The sequence below is a fragment of the Haliotis rubra genome, unplaced genomic scaffold, assembly GCF_003918875.1.
Source record: "Haliotis rubra isolate DU_JTF1 unplaced genomic scaffold, ASM391887v1 Scf1380, whole genome shotgun sequence".
In the NCBI taxonomy this organism is placed as follows: Eukaryota; Metazoa; Mollusca; class Gastropoda; order Lepetellida; family Haliotidae; genus Haliotis; species Haliotis rubra.
In genome coordinates, this window is record NW_025765315.1 from 133,201 (window position 1) to 150,707 (window position 17,507).

Genomic DNA, 17,507 nt, shown 5'->3' on the forward strand with positions numbered 1-17,507 from the left:
AATCAACGCCATACTACATTGGAGCACCATTCTACAGAAGGCGCATCTGATGATTCACACCGACAACTCAACAGTGGCGTTTTATGTAAACAAACAAGGCTCAACGAGATCACTAAACCTATTGACTTTATGCTTTCAACTGTTTGATCTAATCGACGATCTCAACTTACATGTCAGAGCATGTCACATTCCCGGAGCCAAGAATGTACTAGAAGACGCAGTCTCTCGGCCACATCTACCGTCACCGACAGAATGGATGCTCCATCCACATCTATTCGCCACTCGCTTCAACAATCAGCTAACAACATTCGTATCACCAGTCCCGGATCCACAAGCGTGGGCAACGGACGCTCTAAGCATATCCTGGGAAGTCCTCAACGCGTACGCGTTTCCGCCTCCAGCGTTAATCCCACAAGTGTTACAGAAAATCAGACAAACACAGAGCCTCCAACTGATTTTGGTCGTGCCCTACTGGCCAGCGAGAACGTGGTTTCCCATTCTAATTCAAGAAATCGGACAACCAACACTAGAGCTACCAAAGCGCTCGAATCTACTAATACATCCTCACACCAAACAAGCGCACGGAAACACAGAAGCATTCCAACTTCACGTATGGACTGTATTAAAGTGTGTCTAAACAAGAGAGGTTATTCAGCCAGAGCGGCGAAAGCAGTCACACTTGCTTACGCTATTCTACACGTAACTTGTACGACGACAAGTGGCACAGCTTCGAAACTTACGCAGCTAAAAAGGGATTTACAGCGAGAAATGCTACACATCCACAAGTGGCTGACTATCTGTGTTACTTATGCCAAAATAAACATTTAAAAGGCTCGACATTGTCAACATATCTTGCCGCGCTTAGTTCTGTGATAACTATGAGAACGGGTGTCAAGTTGACCAAAACACCAGAGTTACTGGCCTTACTACGTGCATTCCGATTGGAGGATCAGAAACAGAAGTTCCGCGCTCCAGCATGGGATCTAAATATAGTGCTCCAACACCTCACAAGTGAGGCTTATGAACCACTGGAATCAACAACTTTTGAATTTCTCTCACAGAAAACATTGTTCCTGTTATCCCTAGCAACGGCAGCCAGGATGTCAGAAATTCACCATTTCGGTCCCATGGTCCTCGCACAGCAGTTGACAGTCCCTCGTAGACGATGAGACATAGTCTCACGAGATTATTATGTATATATCATACCAGTATCATTTAGCTTGTAACTCTACGGAGTTTTAGGGCTAATTATATACATATCTTAAGTCTACTTAGTCTTAAGCCCAGTACTGATGTTTATGTACAGTTGGGTAGCCTCTCCAATTGGAGTCGTTTTTTATATCATTACTGCTATTATCATAGTATATTATTGTAGTACCCCATCTATGGCAGCTGGTAAACTTATGGTTTATAGTAGCAGGAATTATCCTAATTCAGTGCCATTATGAAGTTCCCGTAGGGGGTTATTACATGTATATATAAATCACTAATTGTTTAAATCCAAAGTATTCTGATTTTCCCACCTCCGTTTCCGTAGGATTCTACAAGCAAAAGAGCATGAGTCAGGATAAGGAAAAATATGTAATTTTCTGAATAAAATTGATATTTTATACTTATCCTGACTCATGAGGTAAGCCCTCCCATCTTCCCCACATAACACTTTGGATTTCCCTGTAAATTCAAGTGTTGGGCTCGCTATATCAGGAGAGAGTGAAGCATGAGGCCAGAGGGTGGCGCCTCCTTTCCCGCGCTAAGGAAGAGGGAGGCAACTCGTGGTGAGTACTAATTAGTGATTTTACATTGAAGGGAGCTTCAATTAGGGAGATACAAGTGTTCCACTATGTTCGTAAGAAGAAGAAGACAAGCAAAAGAGCATGAGTCAGGATAAGTATAAAATATCAATTTTATTCAGAAAATTACATTATTGAAATTCCAAATCATGGAATGATGCAATAGAAAGGTGAAACGTATGTCCACACGATTAACAAAATGAAATGAAATGGTATTGAGCAATGATAGACATACAAATCATCAAAAGCATGTAGCCGTGAAACAGTCGTGCAAAATGTGTAGCATTGATGGAGCAAAATGTTAACATTAAGGTTCAAGTCAGTTTTGGACAGTGAAGCAGTGCTCAGTAACACGTATGATCACCATGAGCACAAATGCAAGCTTCTACACGTATTTGCATTGACCAAATGAGCTTTTAAGGTTGCTGTTGTGGAATGTTCTGCCATTCTCTCTGTAACGCCTACTCAAGGTCATCCAGACTCGACCGCATCCGTGGTGTAGTGGTTAGAGCGTCCGCCCGGAGAGCGGAAGGTCGCGGGTTCGATCCCCGGTCGCGTCATACCAAAAGACGTTAAAATATGGTACTTGTTGGTGTCTGTCTGGTGCTCGGCATTAATGGGTACAACAAGGACTGGTCGGCTCGGAGGCAGTATAATGTGTCTGAGTGGGGTATTCATGCTTCACTGCGGCATGGTATCTCAGTGGGCTAGCACTCTAAAACCAGCTTAAGTCTGGGCTAGTACAAGCAGCCGCACATACACATACACACGCATGCACGTCGTCATATGAGCGAAATATTCTCAAGTACGACGTAAAACCCAATTTCACCTCACCTCATCCAGAGTCGGGGGGTGAACATGGAGACCGTAAACACGACTTCCAATAATGCCCCAAGCATGGGATTAAGATCAAGTGACCTTGCAAGCCAGTCCATATGTGAGATGTTGTTGATCTAAACAACATCGTAAACAACTCTTTCTCGGGCATTATCATCCATGGACGGGCATTATCATCCATAAAAATGAAGTTATTTTTAGGACCCGCGTGTTGTACCAGAGGAATGATTACACCTAGGTTTAAACCAATCTGTGTGCATGCGTGAAGAGTGGAGCACATTCATGCCACACATTTCGCATGTTGTTTCTGATGGTGGTTGTGTTCGGGTGATGTTGTCAATGTTATCAGATAAATCAATTTGACAGTCACTAAAGATTATGTATTCTTTGAATATTTACCTTTCAGTAACATGTCGGCAAAAATCGCTATCGAGATTGATAAAGATATCACACTGACAATATTTGTTGCTTAAGTTTTTGTGAGGAGTATAGCTGAATATTGCTGATTACGGCGTAAAACTATACTCACTCAAAACAATGTTTGTCGTCACTACTTATCTTTGTTCTAATACTTAGTGTTTAGATAAGATAAGATAAAATAAGATAAGAAATTTATTGCATAGGATTCCATGAAGATCACCTTTCTAGGCACCATGAGGACTTACAGTTCCTTTGCTACCTGCATGGACTAATATATGAGGAAACTATTGTAATATATAGAATTAATTTAAAGTTGTAAAGATGGTGACATATTTTGGAAATTAATTCAGGACTTCTGTTCGTGAAAATTATTACACACATGTTTATATACATATTTCATGATCCTCTACTTTTATTAAGTATAGAATGGAGTTACACTACGCTGGATAATCAGACACAGATGCATCGTGTTCTGTGCCGGTGTGAACAGTCTCACACCAAACACACAAGTGATAAACACCATAGCTCAACCTGTGTAATTTCTAATGCGACACGGTGTTACACGTGAGGAATATCAGGGATATAGCTGCTAGTTCCGGTATGAGGTGTGAGATGATACCAGCTGCATGAAGCCTCGCATCAGCGTGAGACTCGCACCGGAAACATGTCCACGTTACATGACGCCGTCACTGAATACTGGCCAAACAAAACCAATCTATATGGTGTTGCTTCTAAAAAGGTGCTTTACATATTTTATCACCAAAAGACTTAAAGCTCAAAGGCTCAAATTCGTTCCTACAAGTCAGTTTTTAAATAAAATACTCAAAACATCGCTATTTACTTCAACGGATAGTTATTTACCATGCTGGCGGAATTCAGAGCTGCAATAAGAATGATGATAAAATAATGAGGATTTATATGACATTGTTTAGAACAGACCCATATGTATCCTGAGACGCATACAGGCCGACAAATCTGACCTTGTTTGTTATAAATGCAGTGAAATCACTATATAATACAGACCCATGCAGCAGGATAGCTATAATGCCGAGACACCTCATCCATGTGTTTATAAAAGGTTCGCTAGTGGCCCACTCTTCATCTTGGGCAGTCGCCATATAGTCGGAATATTGCTGAGTGTGGCGTAAAAATAAACCCATCACTAAAGCTCATCTGGGGCAAGGTTCAAAACTGTATCATTTTCATTAAATTGAAATGTAAGCATGTTATCCTTAGATTCCATCAACCACGAACACACAGCCACGCACGCACCCCGCCACACGCACGCACGCACGCGCACGCACGCACACACACACACACACACACACACACACGCTCGCACGCACACGTACGCACACACACAGTCATAAGGGGTCTTAATGTTCTTCGAAATCTGTTGACTGATTGTATTTTGGCTCCATATGCAGTGTGCGAGGTCCCTGCCGGAATGATTGCGAACCTAACCCACCTGCCTGTTCCTTTATTGCATCCATTTCAACCTGTATTTAACAACATTAAATAACATTACCTTCTCACACTATACTACCAGGTACCCATTCACTGCCCCTAAATCCCTATTAAACACTACACACCTTAACCCTCAGAGACATAATTTTGACTGTGAGCCGATAAGTCCCTATTTTCCCCTTATGTCGGACAACAAGCTGCTTTTGAGGTCTTTCGGTTTGTACCGGCCTGGGATCGAACCCCCGGCGTCGCTCTCTCTCTCTCTCTCTCCGGACAGACCCTCTATCCTATGAACGTCAGTGTAACACTAAACTTTAGCACTGTATTCCATGACATTGTTTGTAACCACTGAGTGACAGCTCTGCTCATATCAGAAATGATTGTCAAATACTCTCACATCTTCCATGGATGTTTTTTATTGCCAGTATCAGTACAATAAAGACAGAGAAGGCGCTGGCACTGTTCCATCTTCTGTGGTTCACCGACCAGGAACCAGGAATAAGTACAGCATTATAGAGTTTACAATCATGACAAAATAGAATCAACTAGATCTCTAGAAGTCGTTAGTATTCTGCTGACTCAATAATCATGCCTCTCGAAACAGCTTCTAGAAGGGATAAACTTGAGTATCGTACTTTTTGAAGTTTAAGGTATCTCCAGTGATTTGATTGGTCTAATTGCTGATCACATGGCCAGCAAGCTCCGACATTTAGACGACTTTAACTTGCACCATACTCCAGTAAACCACCACAATGTGAAATTCATTTCTTAAGGAAAACCAAGTTCTCTGGATAGTCAACTTCTTTATTGCAATGGGTGCGAAGGTTCGGTGTAGGTACTATTGGAAAATTTACACAATTGCAAATAGCATATGTCGAAATAACCCACATCGGCCTAACTGGGCGTTCAGTGGGATGCGTAATAAGATATCCAGAAAAGCATGTTTACTCGTAAAATCGGGCAAAACTTAGACAAAATACGAACAGCTGCTGAAAACAATAGATCAGATTATAGATGGCAATTAGGTCGCTCAGCCAGGTATGACAACGGACCGTCAACTCACTTGGCATGAAATGCACGTGCTGCCCACAGACACAAGGGTCATCTCAAATATCTTTTATGCTTTTTCATGTGTATTGAATATGTCTCTACTGGTTATCTAATCTTAGCTAATATCTCTATCCCCAAGCCCGACCCCAACTACCGTCAGAAACACCCGTCTTGGTTTTGCATTTGAGACTATCCCTCCTACCGGTTTCTTTTTCTAGTGATAGTGAGACTGCATGGCCGCGACCTCCTTCATGGTTTCCGTAGTAAAGTTATTATTGTTTATGTTAGCTACCGTTTATAATGAAGCTAAGTTTAATTTCAAAATGGACATTAAAAAATTGTCCTTTGTAATATAATATCATCGCACACTAATTTGCTTAAAGCCATGGTCTGTTCCAAATAAGTCGCTTTGGACTTTGAAAAAACCCGAATTTCTCATTTCTGCACTAATCTCTCCTCAGTAAAGTCCTTTTTCTACGTTTCCTATCCCCTACCACTGAGACTGTAGTTAGGCCGAACTAAGTTCAACAGATATTTCACACTTACACTATTAACTACATAAATTGTAGATATCAATGCGAAAAAAACAGTTTTTTTCTATTTCCGACAGTACTTTAACACCGTCATCAAGCAAGTGATACAAAGAGTTGTTACATGGAGAATATATGCATAGCTGCATAGTGTGTGCAATAAAGAAGTTGACAATCCATAGAACTTGGTTTTCCTTCATCTATACAACTTCTAAAATGCCTCTCAAAGAAATATTCACTGACTACCCCTTAAAGATTCGGATATGGATTGGTCTTCGGAACGGGATCTTGCGGTCAGGCTTGCTGCCTTGGTGGATGCATGTGGTCGTATCCAGTTTGGGTAAAGTGATGCTTTGTAATGTTAATCACTGGATTGTCTGTTCCAGACTCGATCATTTCCAGAGTGTAGCCACAATGTTGCTGAGCACGGTGTTAAACAAGGAAAACAAACATCAATGACTATCTTGAGGAATTATCCTGTGCTCACTGTGTATTTACAGATGGACGATGAGTATGACAAACTGCTACATATATACTGTGTTCCATCACCTACCCTTTCATTACAGTTGTAATCTCCCGAATGCCTCCATCCCTGACAACAGAAGTAGATGGTGGTGTATTCAGGGACCCAGTAGTATCTGTAATAACGACACCTGGAAGTATGAAAATAAGTGTTCCTATCAATGATATTTTAGAGCTATTTTCAAACAATGACATAACTGATGACTAATCATTATCTTTTCATCTTGAAATAGCTCACAAAGTTTCTATTTCGAGGTCAAACACTGCTATATGCCTGAATATTAAACAGTTATGTTAGACACTTGCGTCTGTCAGGAATCCATCGAAAGAATGCATCAAAAATACATCAATTTTGATGACTATTTTGTTTATTTTTGTAATGGTCAGTGGCCTTTGAAATAAATCATTCACATTCCTGAAAACATTGATTTTAAATGACACGAATCAAACTCTCCGTTAGGCTGCTGGCCAGCGTCGGGAGGGCATACGACGTTACTGTCGGTTCGTGAATTGCTGTCAGCGAAGAAACCTTTTCAAGAGACTAGGGGTACAGTACGTCCCTGAACAAGTTTTATCAGCCACAGCTTGTACATTTCAATTACATGCTGCCGGGGTACTAGGAAAATAGTGACAGCGTATCCCAATATTTCCACCATTTCTTTCTTCATATGCTCAATATTATTATATGCTCAATATGGTTTATCCTGACCTTCATTGGTCCCCACACATTCTCAATAGGGTTACGATCTGGACTGTAGCTGGGCCAGTCTAAAACTTCAACATTACCGTCCGACAACCACTGTTTTGTAGCCCGCGGTGTGTTTGGTCTTATTGTGGTATAACATGTATTTTGATGTAATTGGGATTAAAACACACACACACACACACACACACACACACACACACACACACACACACACACACACACACACACACACACACACACACACACACACACACACACACACACATCTGTATTGGCGTTAAACAGGAGTTATTCCCTCTTCTTGCACCAGCAGATGTCGTAGTTTACGGCCGCCGTTTGCCCGCATGGCAGAGTAGCAGGTTGTTTTAATTCCCACCCATATTATACTTATTATATTCCCTCCCAGTAGTTTTTCTGGCTTGTGGCTACAAATATGTACGCACCTACATTCATAATTATGCATTTTTTTGTTCCACGGATTTGTATGGGTGATAAATGCATTATATTACAATTGTAACATCACAGCATTAAGCAATGTACGATACTTTATCATATGTATATGTATACCACGCTTCTCCTATTTTAATAAATCTGTAGATGAAGAAAAATGAAATACCCTTGCCAGGTCCGGTAGGCACATCGACGCACCTTTCTGTACTTCGCAACTGTACGAGAACACACGTTCCTGTGGATGTGAACAAAACATCAATATCACATGATACACGCTACACACGGACAGGGCGCACATATTGTGGCAGTATCAGATACTCTATAGATAATGTGCCAGCTTGTGTGTTAAAGTGTATGATGTATGCATGAAGTTAATGTAGGAAAGTAAATGAAGTCTGGAATATGCATTTAGAAGCTGGAAAGGGCATCGTACCTGTAGAAACGTCGGTACAGACATTACAACTGTAAACTGGAAAGGGCATCGTACCCGTAGAAACGTCGGTACAGACATTACAAAACTGGAAAGGGCATCGTACCTGTAGAAACGTCGGTACAGACATTACAACTGTTGTTTTCCAGATCGTTTCATGGCTTCAAAGAATTAAACATGAAATCAGAGTTACCCTTTCAATGCTCCTACATAGGTGAACAAGAGCAGAGCCAGAAACAGGTGCGTCCACATGATGCTGATGGGGAAACTGACCGTGTGCAATGTATGTTGAGCACCTGTATTACACGATCAGGATATAACACCTCACGACAAAGCATGATATTTGTTATAGTGCAACATCAGGTTTCGGTGGGATGTTTCTGGGCAAATCAGTTGTCACGATCAGGTGAAAACACCACCTTTACTGCAGGGCTGGATGATTTAGTGTCATGGTGTGTTCGGTGTTACGAATGTTTAGTTTTATATGTGTTCAGACTTATTTGTGCTTTCAGTTATATGTGTTTAAAATTATACAATAGTTTTATGTGCAATGGGTATATATATATGTATGAGTTCAGAGTTATATGCTCTGAGTGTTATGTGTTACGATATGTGTAGAGTTATACGATATACGTGTTTAGAGTTATATGTTCTGAGTGTTATGCTCTTGTGTGTTTAACGATATACGTGTTTAGAGTTATATGTTCTGAGTGTTATATGTGTTTAACGATATACGTGTTTAGAGTTATATGCTCTTAGTGTTATATGTGTTTAACGATATACGTGTTTAGAGTTATATGCTCTTAGTGTTATATGTGTTTAACGATATACGTGTTTAGAGTTATATGTTATATGTTCTGAGTGTTATATGTGTTTAACGTTTAGAGTTATACGTTCTGAGTGTTATATGTGTTTAACGATATACGTGTTTAGAGTTATATGTTCTATATATGTGTTTAACGATATACGTGTTTAGAGTTATATGTCTTAGTGTTATATGTGTTTAACGATATACGTGTTTAGAGTTATATGCGTTCTTAGTGTTATATGTGTTTAACGATATACGTGTTTAGAGTTATATGTTTTGAGTGTTATATGTGTTTAACGATATACGTGTTTAGAGTTATATGTTCTGAGTGTTATATGTGTTTAACGATATACGTGTTTAGAGTTATATGCTCTGAGTGTTATATGTGTTTAACGATATACGTGTTTAGAGTTATATGTTCTGAGTGTTATAGTGTTATATGTGTGTTTAACGATATATACGTGTTTAGAGTTATATGCTCTTAGTGTTATATGTGTTTAACGATATACGTGTTTAGAGTTATATGTTCTGAGTGTTATATGTGTTTATATACGAGTTATATGTTCTGAGTGTTTATGTGTTTAACGATATATGTGTTTAGTGTTTATGTTCTGAGTGTGCTTATATGTGTTTAACGATATACGTGTTTAGAGTTATATGCTCTGAGTGTTATATGTGTTTAACGATATACGTGTTTAGAGTTATATGTTCTAGTGTTATATGTGTTTAACGATATACGTGTTTAGAGTTATATGTTCTGAGTGTTATATGTGTTTAACGATATAGAGTTATATGTTCTTAGTGTTATATGTTTAACGATATACGTGAGTTATATGCTCTTAGTGTTATATGTGTTTAACGATATACGTGTTTAGAGTTATATGTTCTGAGTGTTATATGTGTTTAACGATATACGTGTTTAGAGTTATATGTTCTGAGTGTTATATGTGTTTAACGATATACGTGTTTAGAGTTATATGTTCTTAGTGTTATATGTGTTTAACGATATACGTGTTTAGAGTTATATGTTTTGAGTGTTATATGTGTTTAACGGTATACGTGTTTAGAGTTATACGTTCTGAGTGTTATATGTGTTTAACGATATACGTGTTTAGAGTTATATGCTCTTAGTGTTATATGTGTTTAACGATATACGTGTTTAGAGTTATATGTTCTGAGTGTTATATGTGTTTAACGATATACGTGTTTAGAGTTATATGTTCTGAGTGTTATATGTGTTTAACGATATACGTGTTTAGAGTTATATGTTCTGTTAGTGTTATATGTGTTTAACGATATACGTGTTATAGAGTTATATGCTCTTAGTGTTATATGTGTTTAACGATATACGTGTTTAGAGTTATATGTTTTGAGTGTTATATGTGTTTAACGATATGTTATATGTCGATGTTATATGTGTTTTATATACGTGTTTAGAGTTATATGTTCTTAGTGTTATATGTGTTTAACGATATACGTGTTTAGAGTTATATGTTCTTAGTGTTATATGTGTTTAACGATATACGTGTTTAGAGTTATATGTTCTGAGTGTTATATGTGTTTAACGATATACGTGTTTAGAGTTATATGTTCTGAGTGTTATATGTGTTTAACGATATACGTGTTTAGAGTTATATATGTTCTGAGTGTTATATGTGTTTAACGATATACGTGTTTAGAGTTATATGTTCTGAGTGTTATATGTGTTTAACGATATACGTGTTTAGAGTTATATGTTCTGAGTGTTATATGTGTTTAACGATATACGTGTTTAGAGTTATATGTTCTTGAGTGTTATATGTGTTTAACGATATACGTGTTTAGAGTTATATGTTCTTGAGTGTTATATGTGTTTAACGATATACGTGTTTAGAGTTATATGTTCTGAGTGTTATATGTGTTTTTAACGATATACGTGTTTAGAGTTATATGTTCTGAGTGTTATATGTGTTTAACGATATACGTGTTTAGAGTTATATGTTCTGAGTGTTATATGTGTTTAACGATATACGTGTTTAGAGTTATATGTTCTGAGTGTTATATGTGTTTAACGATATACGTGTTTAGAGTTATATGTTCTGAGTGTTATATGTGTTTAACGATATACGTGTTTAGAGTTATATGCTCTTAGTGTTATATGTGTTTAACGATATACGTGTTTAGAGTTATATGTTCTGAGTGTTATATGTGTTTAACGATATACGTGTTTAGAGTTATATGCTCTGAGTGTTATATGTTTTAACGTGTTTAGGAGTTATATACGTGTTATATGAGTTTATATGCTCTTAGAGTTATATGTGTTATGTGTTTAACGATATACGTGTTTAGAGTTATATGTTCTGAGTGTTATATGTGTGTAACGATATACGTGTTTAGAGTTATATGCTCTTAGTGTTATATGTGTTTAACTATATACGTGTTTAGAGTTATATGTTCTGAGTGTTATATGTGTTTAACGATATACGTGTTTAGAGTTATATGTTCTGAGTGTTATATGTGTTTAACGATATACGTGTTTAGAGTTATATGTTCTGAGTGTTATATGTGTTTAACGATATACGTGTTTAGAGTTATATGTTCTGTGTGTTATATGTGTTTAACGATATACGTGTTTAGAGTTATATGCTCTGAGTGTTATATGTGTTTAACGATATACGTGTTTAGAGTTATATGTTCTGTGTGTTATATGTGTTTGACGATATACGTGTTTAGTGTCACAGTCAGCATTGTTTGTTGAGGACCAGTTGTAACCCCCAGGAGGTAATATATGACTGTAGTCAGTACTTTTACAGGAGACGAAACAAATCATAAAAAGTAATGACCTCCAACTTACAGTGAAAGCATAGGTGTTAAAGACTGACTACTTACTTACATTTAAGTGTGTTAGTGAGTGAGTTTAGTTTTACGCCGCACTAAGCAATATTCCAGTTATATGGCGGCGGTCTGTAAATAATCGAGTCTGGACCAGACAATCTAGTGATCAACAGCATGAGCATCGATCTGCACAACTGGGAACCAATGACATGTGTCAACCAAGCCAGCGAGCCTGACCACCCGATCCCGTTAGTCGCCTCTTACGACAAGCATGGGGTACTGAAGGTTCATTCTAACCCGGACCTTCACTGGTCACAGTTGAGACATCACATCATAAATGACTGTAGTGTACAGATGACACCAGGTGTTCATACCAGGTACGTCAGAGCTTGTTGAGATTACTACAGTGTTACAGAATGTCTCTCAAGTATTTCAGTAGGCATGGGAAGTCAAGTGTGACTTGTGTGGAGGTGAAATTGGCATGGAACAACAGCTGCATTTTGAAAGCATTCTAAATGTTTTATCCCAGTCTATTTGCTTTAATCATGTTAGTGGGCGAAGAGGTAGCCTAGTAGTTAAAGCGTTGGCTCGTCACACTGAAGACCCGGGTTCGATTCTGTAAACGGGTACAATGGGTTAAACCAATTCTGGTGTCCCCGACGTGATATTGCTGGAACATTGATAAAAGCGGCGTAAAACCACACGCTCTCACTAATCATCTTTTATTCATTTTTTAAGCAATCTATCATTCTTTATCTGCCTTACTTGACTTGGGTCTTACACTATTTTGTCCATTCCGCTTTATCTGAAGGGCAACCATATGTAAAAGCTTCCTTATGTTCATGCATTAATTCTTCACTTATATGGGTCTGGCTCAAAAACACCTTGTACAACTGGAAGTAGGGTAGATTCTACTTTGTTCCTCTGTAATCAAACTAGGTGAAGGTCCTACACAAGGTCAAATAGGAGGCCGGGGATAGTCTCCACCTTCAAGGCAGCAGCCATGGACTGGTCTCTCTATATGGTGCTGCTGATGTTGCCTCTAATGTATTGCCAAGAAATGTTTAAAGATCCAGGATTTGAAACCCTCACTGATTGGTCATGCTACCTGACGCAGTGCGATCTAGTCACTGACAAGGTAGAAGGGAAATTTGCTCTCAAGTTTCCAACAGGTCAGTATGTGATTCCACACCTTCAACTGTAGCCTGATTGAATTATCTGATCGTATTTTCTGGTTGTATTGTGTGAATGTATTGTCTGGTTGTATAGCATGACTGTATTGTCAGATTATATTGTGTGAATGTATTGTCTGGTTGTATAGCATGACTGTATTGTCAGATTGTATTGTGTGAATGTATTGTCTGGTTGTATTGTGTGAATGTATTGTCTGGTTGTATTGTGTGAGATGTATTGTCTCAAAGTTTCCAACAGGTCAGTATGTGATTCCACACCTTCCACTCTAGCCTGATTGAATTATCTGATCGTATTTTCTGGTTGTATTGTGTGAATGTATTGTCTGTTTGTATAGCATGACTGTATTGTCAGATTGTATTGTGTGAATGTATTGTCTGGTTGTATAGCATGACTGTATTGTCTGGTTGTATTTATGTGAATGTATTGCCTGGTTGTATTTGTGAATGTATTGTCTGGTTGTATTGTGTGAATGTATTGTCTGATTGAATTGTGTGAATGTATTGTCTGGTTGTATTGTGTGAATGTATTGTCTGGTTGTATAGCATGACTGTATTGTCTGGTTGTATTGTATTGTGAATGTATTGTCTGGTGTGTAGCATGACTGTATTGTCAGATTGTATTGTGTGAATGTATTGTCTGGTTGTATAGCATGACTGTATTGTCTGGTTGTATTGTGTGATGTATGTGAATGTATTGTCTGGTTGTATTGTGTGAATGTATTGTCTGGTTGTATAGCATGACTGTATTGTCTGGTTGTATTGTGTGAATGTATTGTCTGGTTGTATTGTGTGAATGTATTGTCTGGTTGTATAGCATGACTGTATTGTCTGATTGTATGTGAATGTTTTGTCTGGTTGTATAGCATGACTGTATTGTCTGGTTGTATTGTGTGAATGTATTGTCTGGTTGTATAGCATGACTGTATTGTCTGGTTGTATTGTGTGAATGTATTGTCTGGTTGTATAGCATGACTGTATTGTCTGGTTGTATTGTGTGAATGTATTGTCTGGTTGTATAGCATGACTGTATTGTCAGATTATATTGTGTGAATGTATTGTCTGGTTGTATAGCATGACTGTATTGTCAGATTATATTGTGTGAATGTATTGTCTGGTTGTATAGCATGACTGTATTGTCAGATTGTATTGTGTGAATGTATTGTCTGGTTATATAGCATGATTGTATTGTCTGGTTGTATTGTGTGAATGTATTGTCTGGTTGTATTGTGTGAATGTATTGTCTGGTTGTATAGCGTGACTGTATTGTCTGGATTATACTGTGTGAATGTATTGTCTGGTTGTATAGCATGACTGTATCGGTTATGGTTGAACAGTTATCTGGTGACTGTATTGTCAGATTATACTGTTGTGAATGTATTGTCTGGTTGTATAGCATGACTGTATTGTCTGGTTGTATAGCATGACTGTATTGTCTGGTTGTATTGTGTGAATGTATTGTCTGGTTGTATAGCATGACTGTATTGTCAGATTATATTGTGTGAATGTATTGTCTGGTTGTATAGCGATGACTGTATTGTCAGATTATACTGTGAATGTATTGTCTGGTTGTATAGCGATGACTGTATTGTCAGATTATACTGTGAATGTATTGTCTGGTTGTATAGCGTGACTGTATTGTCAGATTATACTGTGTGAATGTATTGTCTGGTTGTATAGCGCACTACAGATTATATTGTGTGGCTGCTGTTAAGCATAAACGATGCCAAAGATAGAGTCGGTAACAGGACTTTAAAACTGCTAAATTCTATATTTTTGGTAAGCTTTTATATTCTTTGTATGATTGTCACATAAAGGCGAATTAAGTGTTACTGTATGTACAACGATGACATAATGTCGCGTAGGTACAGCAGATTTATTAGACTAACGCTTAGTATCATTTTGACAGAAACAAATAACTCCCTTTAAATTGAAATGGAGCCTAAATGGGATGGGAGATTCAGAATCTGAGGAAACCTAAGACTTGTTTCACTTGGGATTTTTAGCATTAAGCGTAATGTAAAGAATCTAAAATGTATCGCCCATATGTCACTGGTTTGTAAACTCTGCGTTCTTCCATCACCTATGAATGCATAGTCCCACATATATACAAAGCAGCAAAAAAAACGTCAGTTTGGAATTTTCCTTCGCAGAAACGGATAACTGTAAACTCATTTAATGTTTTGTTTGTATATTTTTGACAACGTCTCCAACTTTACCTGAGCAAAGACATTCCTTCCCAGGAAATGTTCTAAAAAACGCAACCTGATCTCGGAGATGGTACGGTGTTCTCCATGTTTTTCATGCAACTCATGCTGCACGTGCTGTTCACAAGGACCAGCCCTATAAAATGCACCCCCAAACCTGGTTGAAACATTCACATTGCAACGTCAGCAGGATGCCGCGACTCACGACGGCTCAGAGGAACCAGGCGCTAGGAAGACTTGAAGCTGGCCACACTGCACAAGCCGTTGCCAATCACTTCCAACTCAACGTTCGGACCATCTACAGGCTGCAGCAACGTTTCCGGGCCACCAACACCACAAACGATCGCCCCCGTACTGTCAGACCAAGGGTGACCACAAGACGACAAGACCGCCATTTTGTACAGAATCCCTTCATGCAGGCATCCGAAACAGCACGCCAGACAGTGGGAACACACGGAAGACCAGTACGCCGACGTCTTAACAGCGGGAACCTCCATTGCCGTAGACCTTACCGTGGACCTATCCTCACCCCTCGTCACCGGCGTGAACGTGTACAGTTTGCCCTACAACACCAAAACTGGCGATACAGGCAATGGAGAACTGTTCTGTTCACAGATGAGAGTCGGTACTGCGTATCAACTGTAGATGGTAGAACAAACATATGGCGACGACGTGGCCAGCGTTACTCAGACCAATGTGTTATGAAAAGAGACTTATGGGGAGGTGCAAGCATCATGGTATGGGGTGGAATAGGCCTGAACCAGAGAGTGGGCCTGTGGTGTTCCAGAACCTTGGTCCAGGGAGATGAGGCGGCATCACAGCGGTGCGCTACATCGACCAAGCTCTCAGACCCCACGTCATACCACATTTCGCACGTCACCGGAAGAACATTTTCCAGCATGATAACGCCCGCGCCCATACTGCCAGAGCTACACGGGACTTCCTACAGAAGAACGGTGTCAACAGTATGTAGTGGCCAGCCCTTAGTCCTGATTTAAACCCAACTGAACATTCATGGGATGAAATTCAGAGGAGAATGTCAAAATGTCATACCAAGGACGAACAAAGCCGACTTTGCCGGCCCTTCTCAGAGTGTGGTTCAAGGTGCCAATGGCCTTCATCAATTGGTGCACTCCATGCATAGACGCTGTGCTGCAGTTATTGCCGCTCGTGGTGGTCACACTAGATACTGAAGTCAAGAGACTGAATAGACTGCAAACGTTCACGTAATGTCTTGAAATTGTTTTGAGTTATTCATTTATGTGTCAAGATATATTGTACACAAAAAAATATATTTGATCCGCTTATTATGTCCATTTCTGTAATGATTTGATTACAGTGCCTATCTAATTTTGAATTCGTACTGACGGTTTATATATTCAACTGACACACTGCCCCGTGAAGATACGGGTTGGGATTCAGCAGCGCCTGCTCGTCGGAGGTTGGATGGAGTGGTCAGGCTCTTATACACATGTATCGCTACTGAGGAAATCCATGCTCTTGATGTCATTCACTGGATTGTCTGGTACAGACTCCATTATTTACAGACCACCGACATAAATCTTGAATAGTTCTGATTGCGTCGTTAAACAACAAGCAAACTGACTATTAAAGTAAACACCTTGAGAGGAAAAGTGACCGGCATTGTATTTCCTGCAACATGGATGAAACATTGCCTCCATGGGTTATCTCCCATTTGACAGACAGTCAATTGACCAGTCCAGTTGACACACCCATTCGACAGACAGTCAGTTGACAGACCCCATTTGACAGACAGTCAGTTGACAGACGCCCAGTTGACAGACAGTCAGTTGACAGACGCCCAGTTGACACTCAGTTGACAGACGCCCAGTTGACAGACAGTCAGTTGACAGACGCCCAGTTGACAGACAGTCAGTTGGCAGACGCCCAGTTGACAGACAGTCAGTTGACAGACATCCAATTAACAGACACTGAACTAAAAGGTTAATCAGGGTAACACCTACTGGTATAATGGAACAGTCCGCTGTCTATTGAGTAGAGTAGGGTGAGCCTGAAACAGGTTCGTTACTGAGAAGTTTGATTGTGTGTAAACAGAACTTTGTTGTGATTAAATGATAATATGTCTTCTCTTCTCAAAATTGTTTCTACTATCAATTGCTATCGCATGTGAAAACAGGTTTGTTACTGAGAGGTTTGGTTGTCTTTATTGATGGAAGTTAACTGAGAAAACGTTTTGTTTGTTTGAGTGATATAGACATGTACATGTTCATTAATCTTGTGTGCAAAACATTTAACTTCCCTTTT

The 17,507-nt window shown here is 39.2% G+C and overlaps 1 protein-coding gene across 1 annotated transcript; it reads right to left on the reverse strand.

Annotated features, from left to right (window-relative positions):
• Window positions 1–4,891: 4,891 nt before the first annotated feature.
• LOC124268452 lies at window positions 4,892–8,522 on the reverse strand. Its single transcript, XM_046703412.1, has 4 exons — window positions 8,396–8,522; window positions 7,939–8,007; window positions 6,646–6,747; window positions 4,892–5,012 (listed from the first exon to the last, which is right to left on the reverse strand). Exons 1-4 carry the CDS (start codon window positions 8,452–8,454, stop codon window positions 4,898–4,900), a joined length of 345 nt encoding a protein of 114 aa, XP_046559368.1. The 5' UTR covers window positions 8,455–8,522; the 3' UTR covers window positions 4,892–4,897.
• Between the last annotated feature and the right edge of the window lie 8,985 nt (window positions 8,523–17,507).

Bases quoted from the DNA above. Each gene is read 5' to 3' on its own strand.
- LOC124268452 (XM_046703412.1), bottom strand. From the start codon at position 8,454: ATGTGGACGCACCTGTTTCTGGCTCTGCTCTTGTTCACCTATGTAGGA. The intron at 6,748-7,938 runs GTATTTCATTTT...TCATACTTCCAG, and splicing joins GCCTACCGGACCTGGCAAGG to GTGTCGTTATTACAGATACT. The intron at 5,013-6,645 runs AGGTGATGGAAC...TGCTGTACTTAT, and splicing joins TACAACTGTAATGAAAGGGT to TCCTGGTTCCTGGTCGGTGA.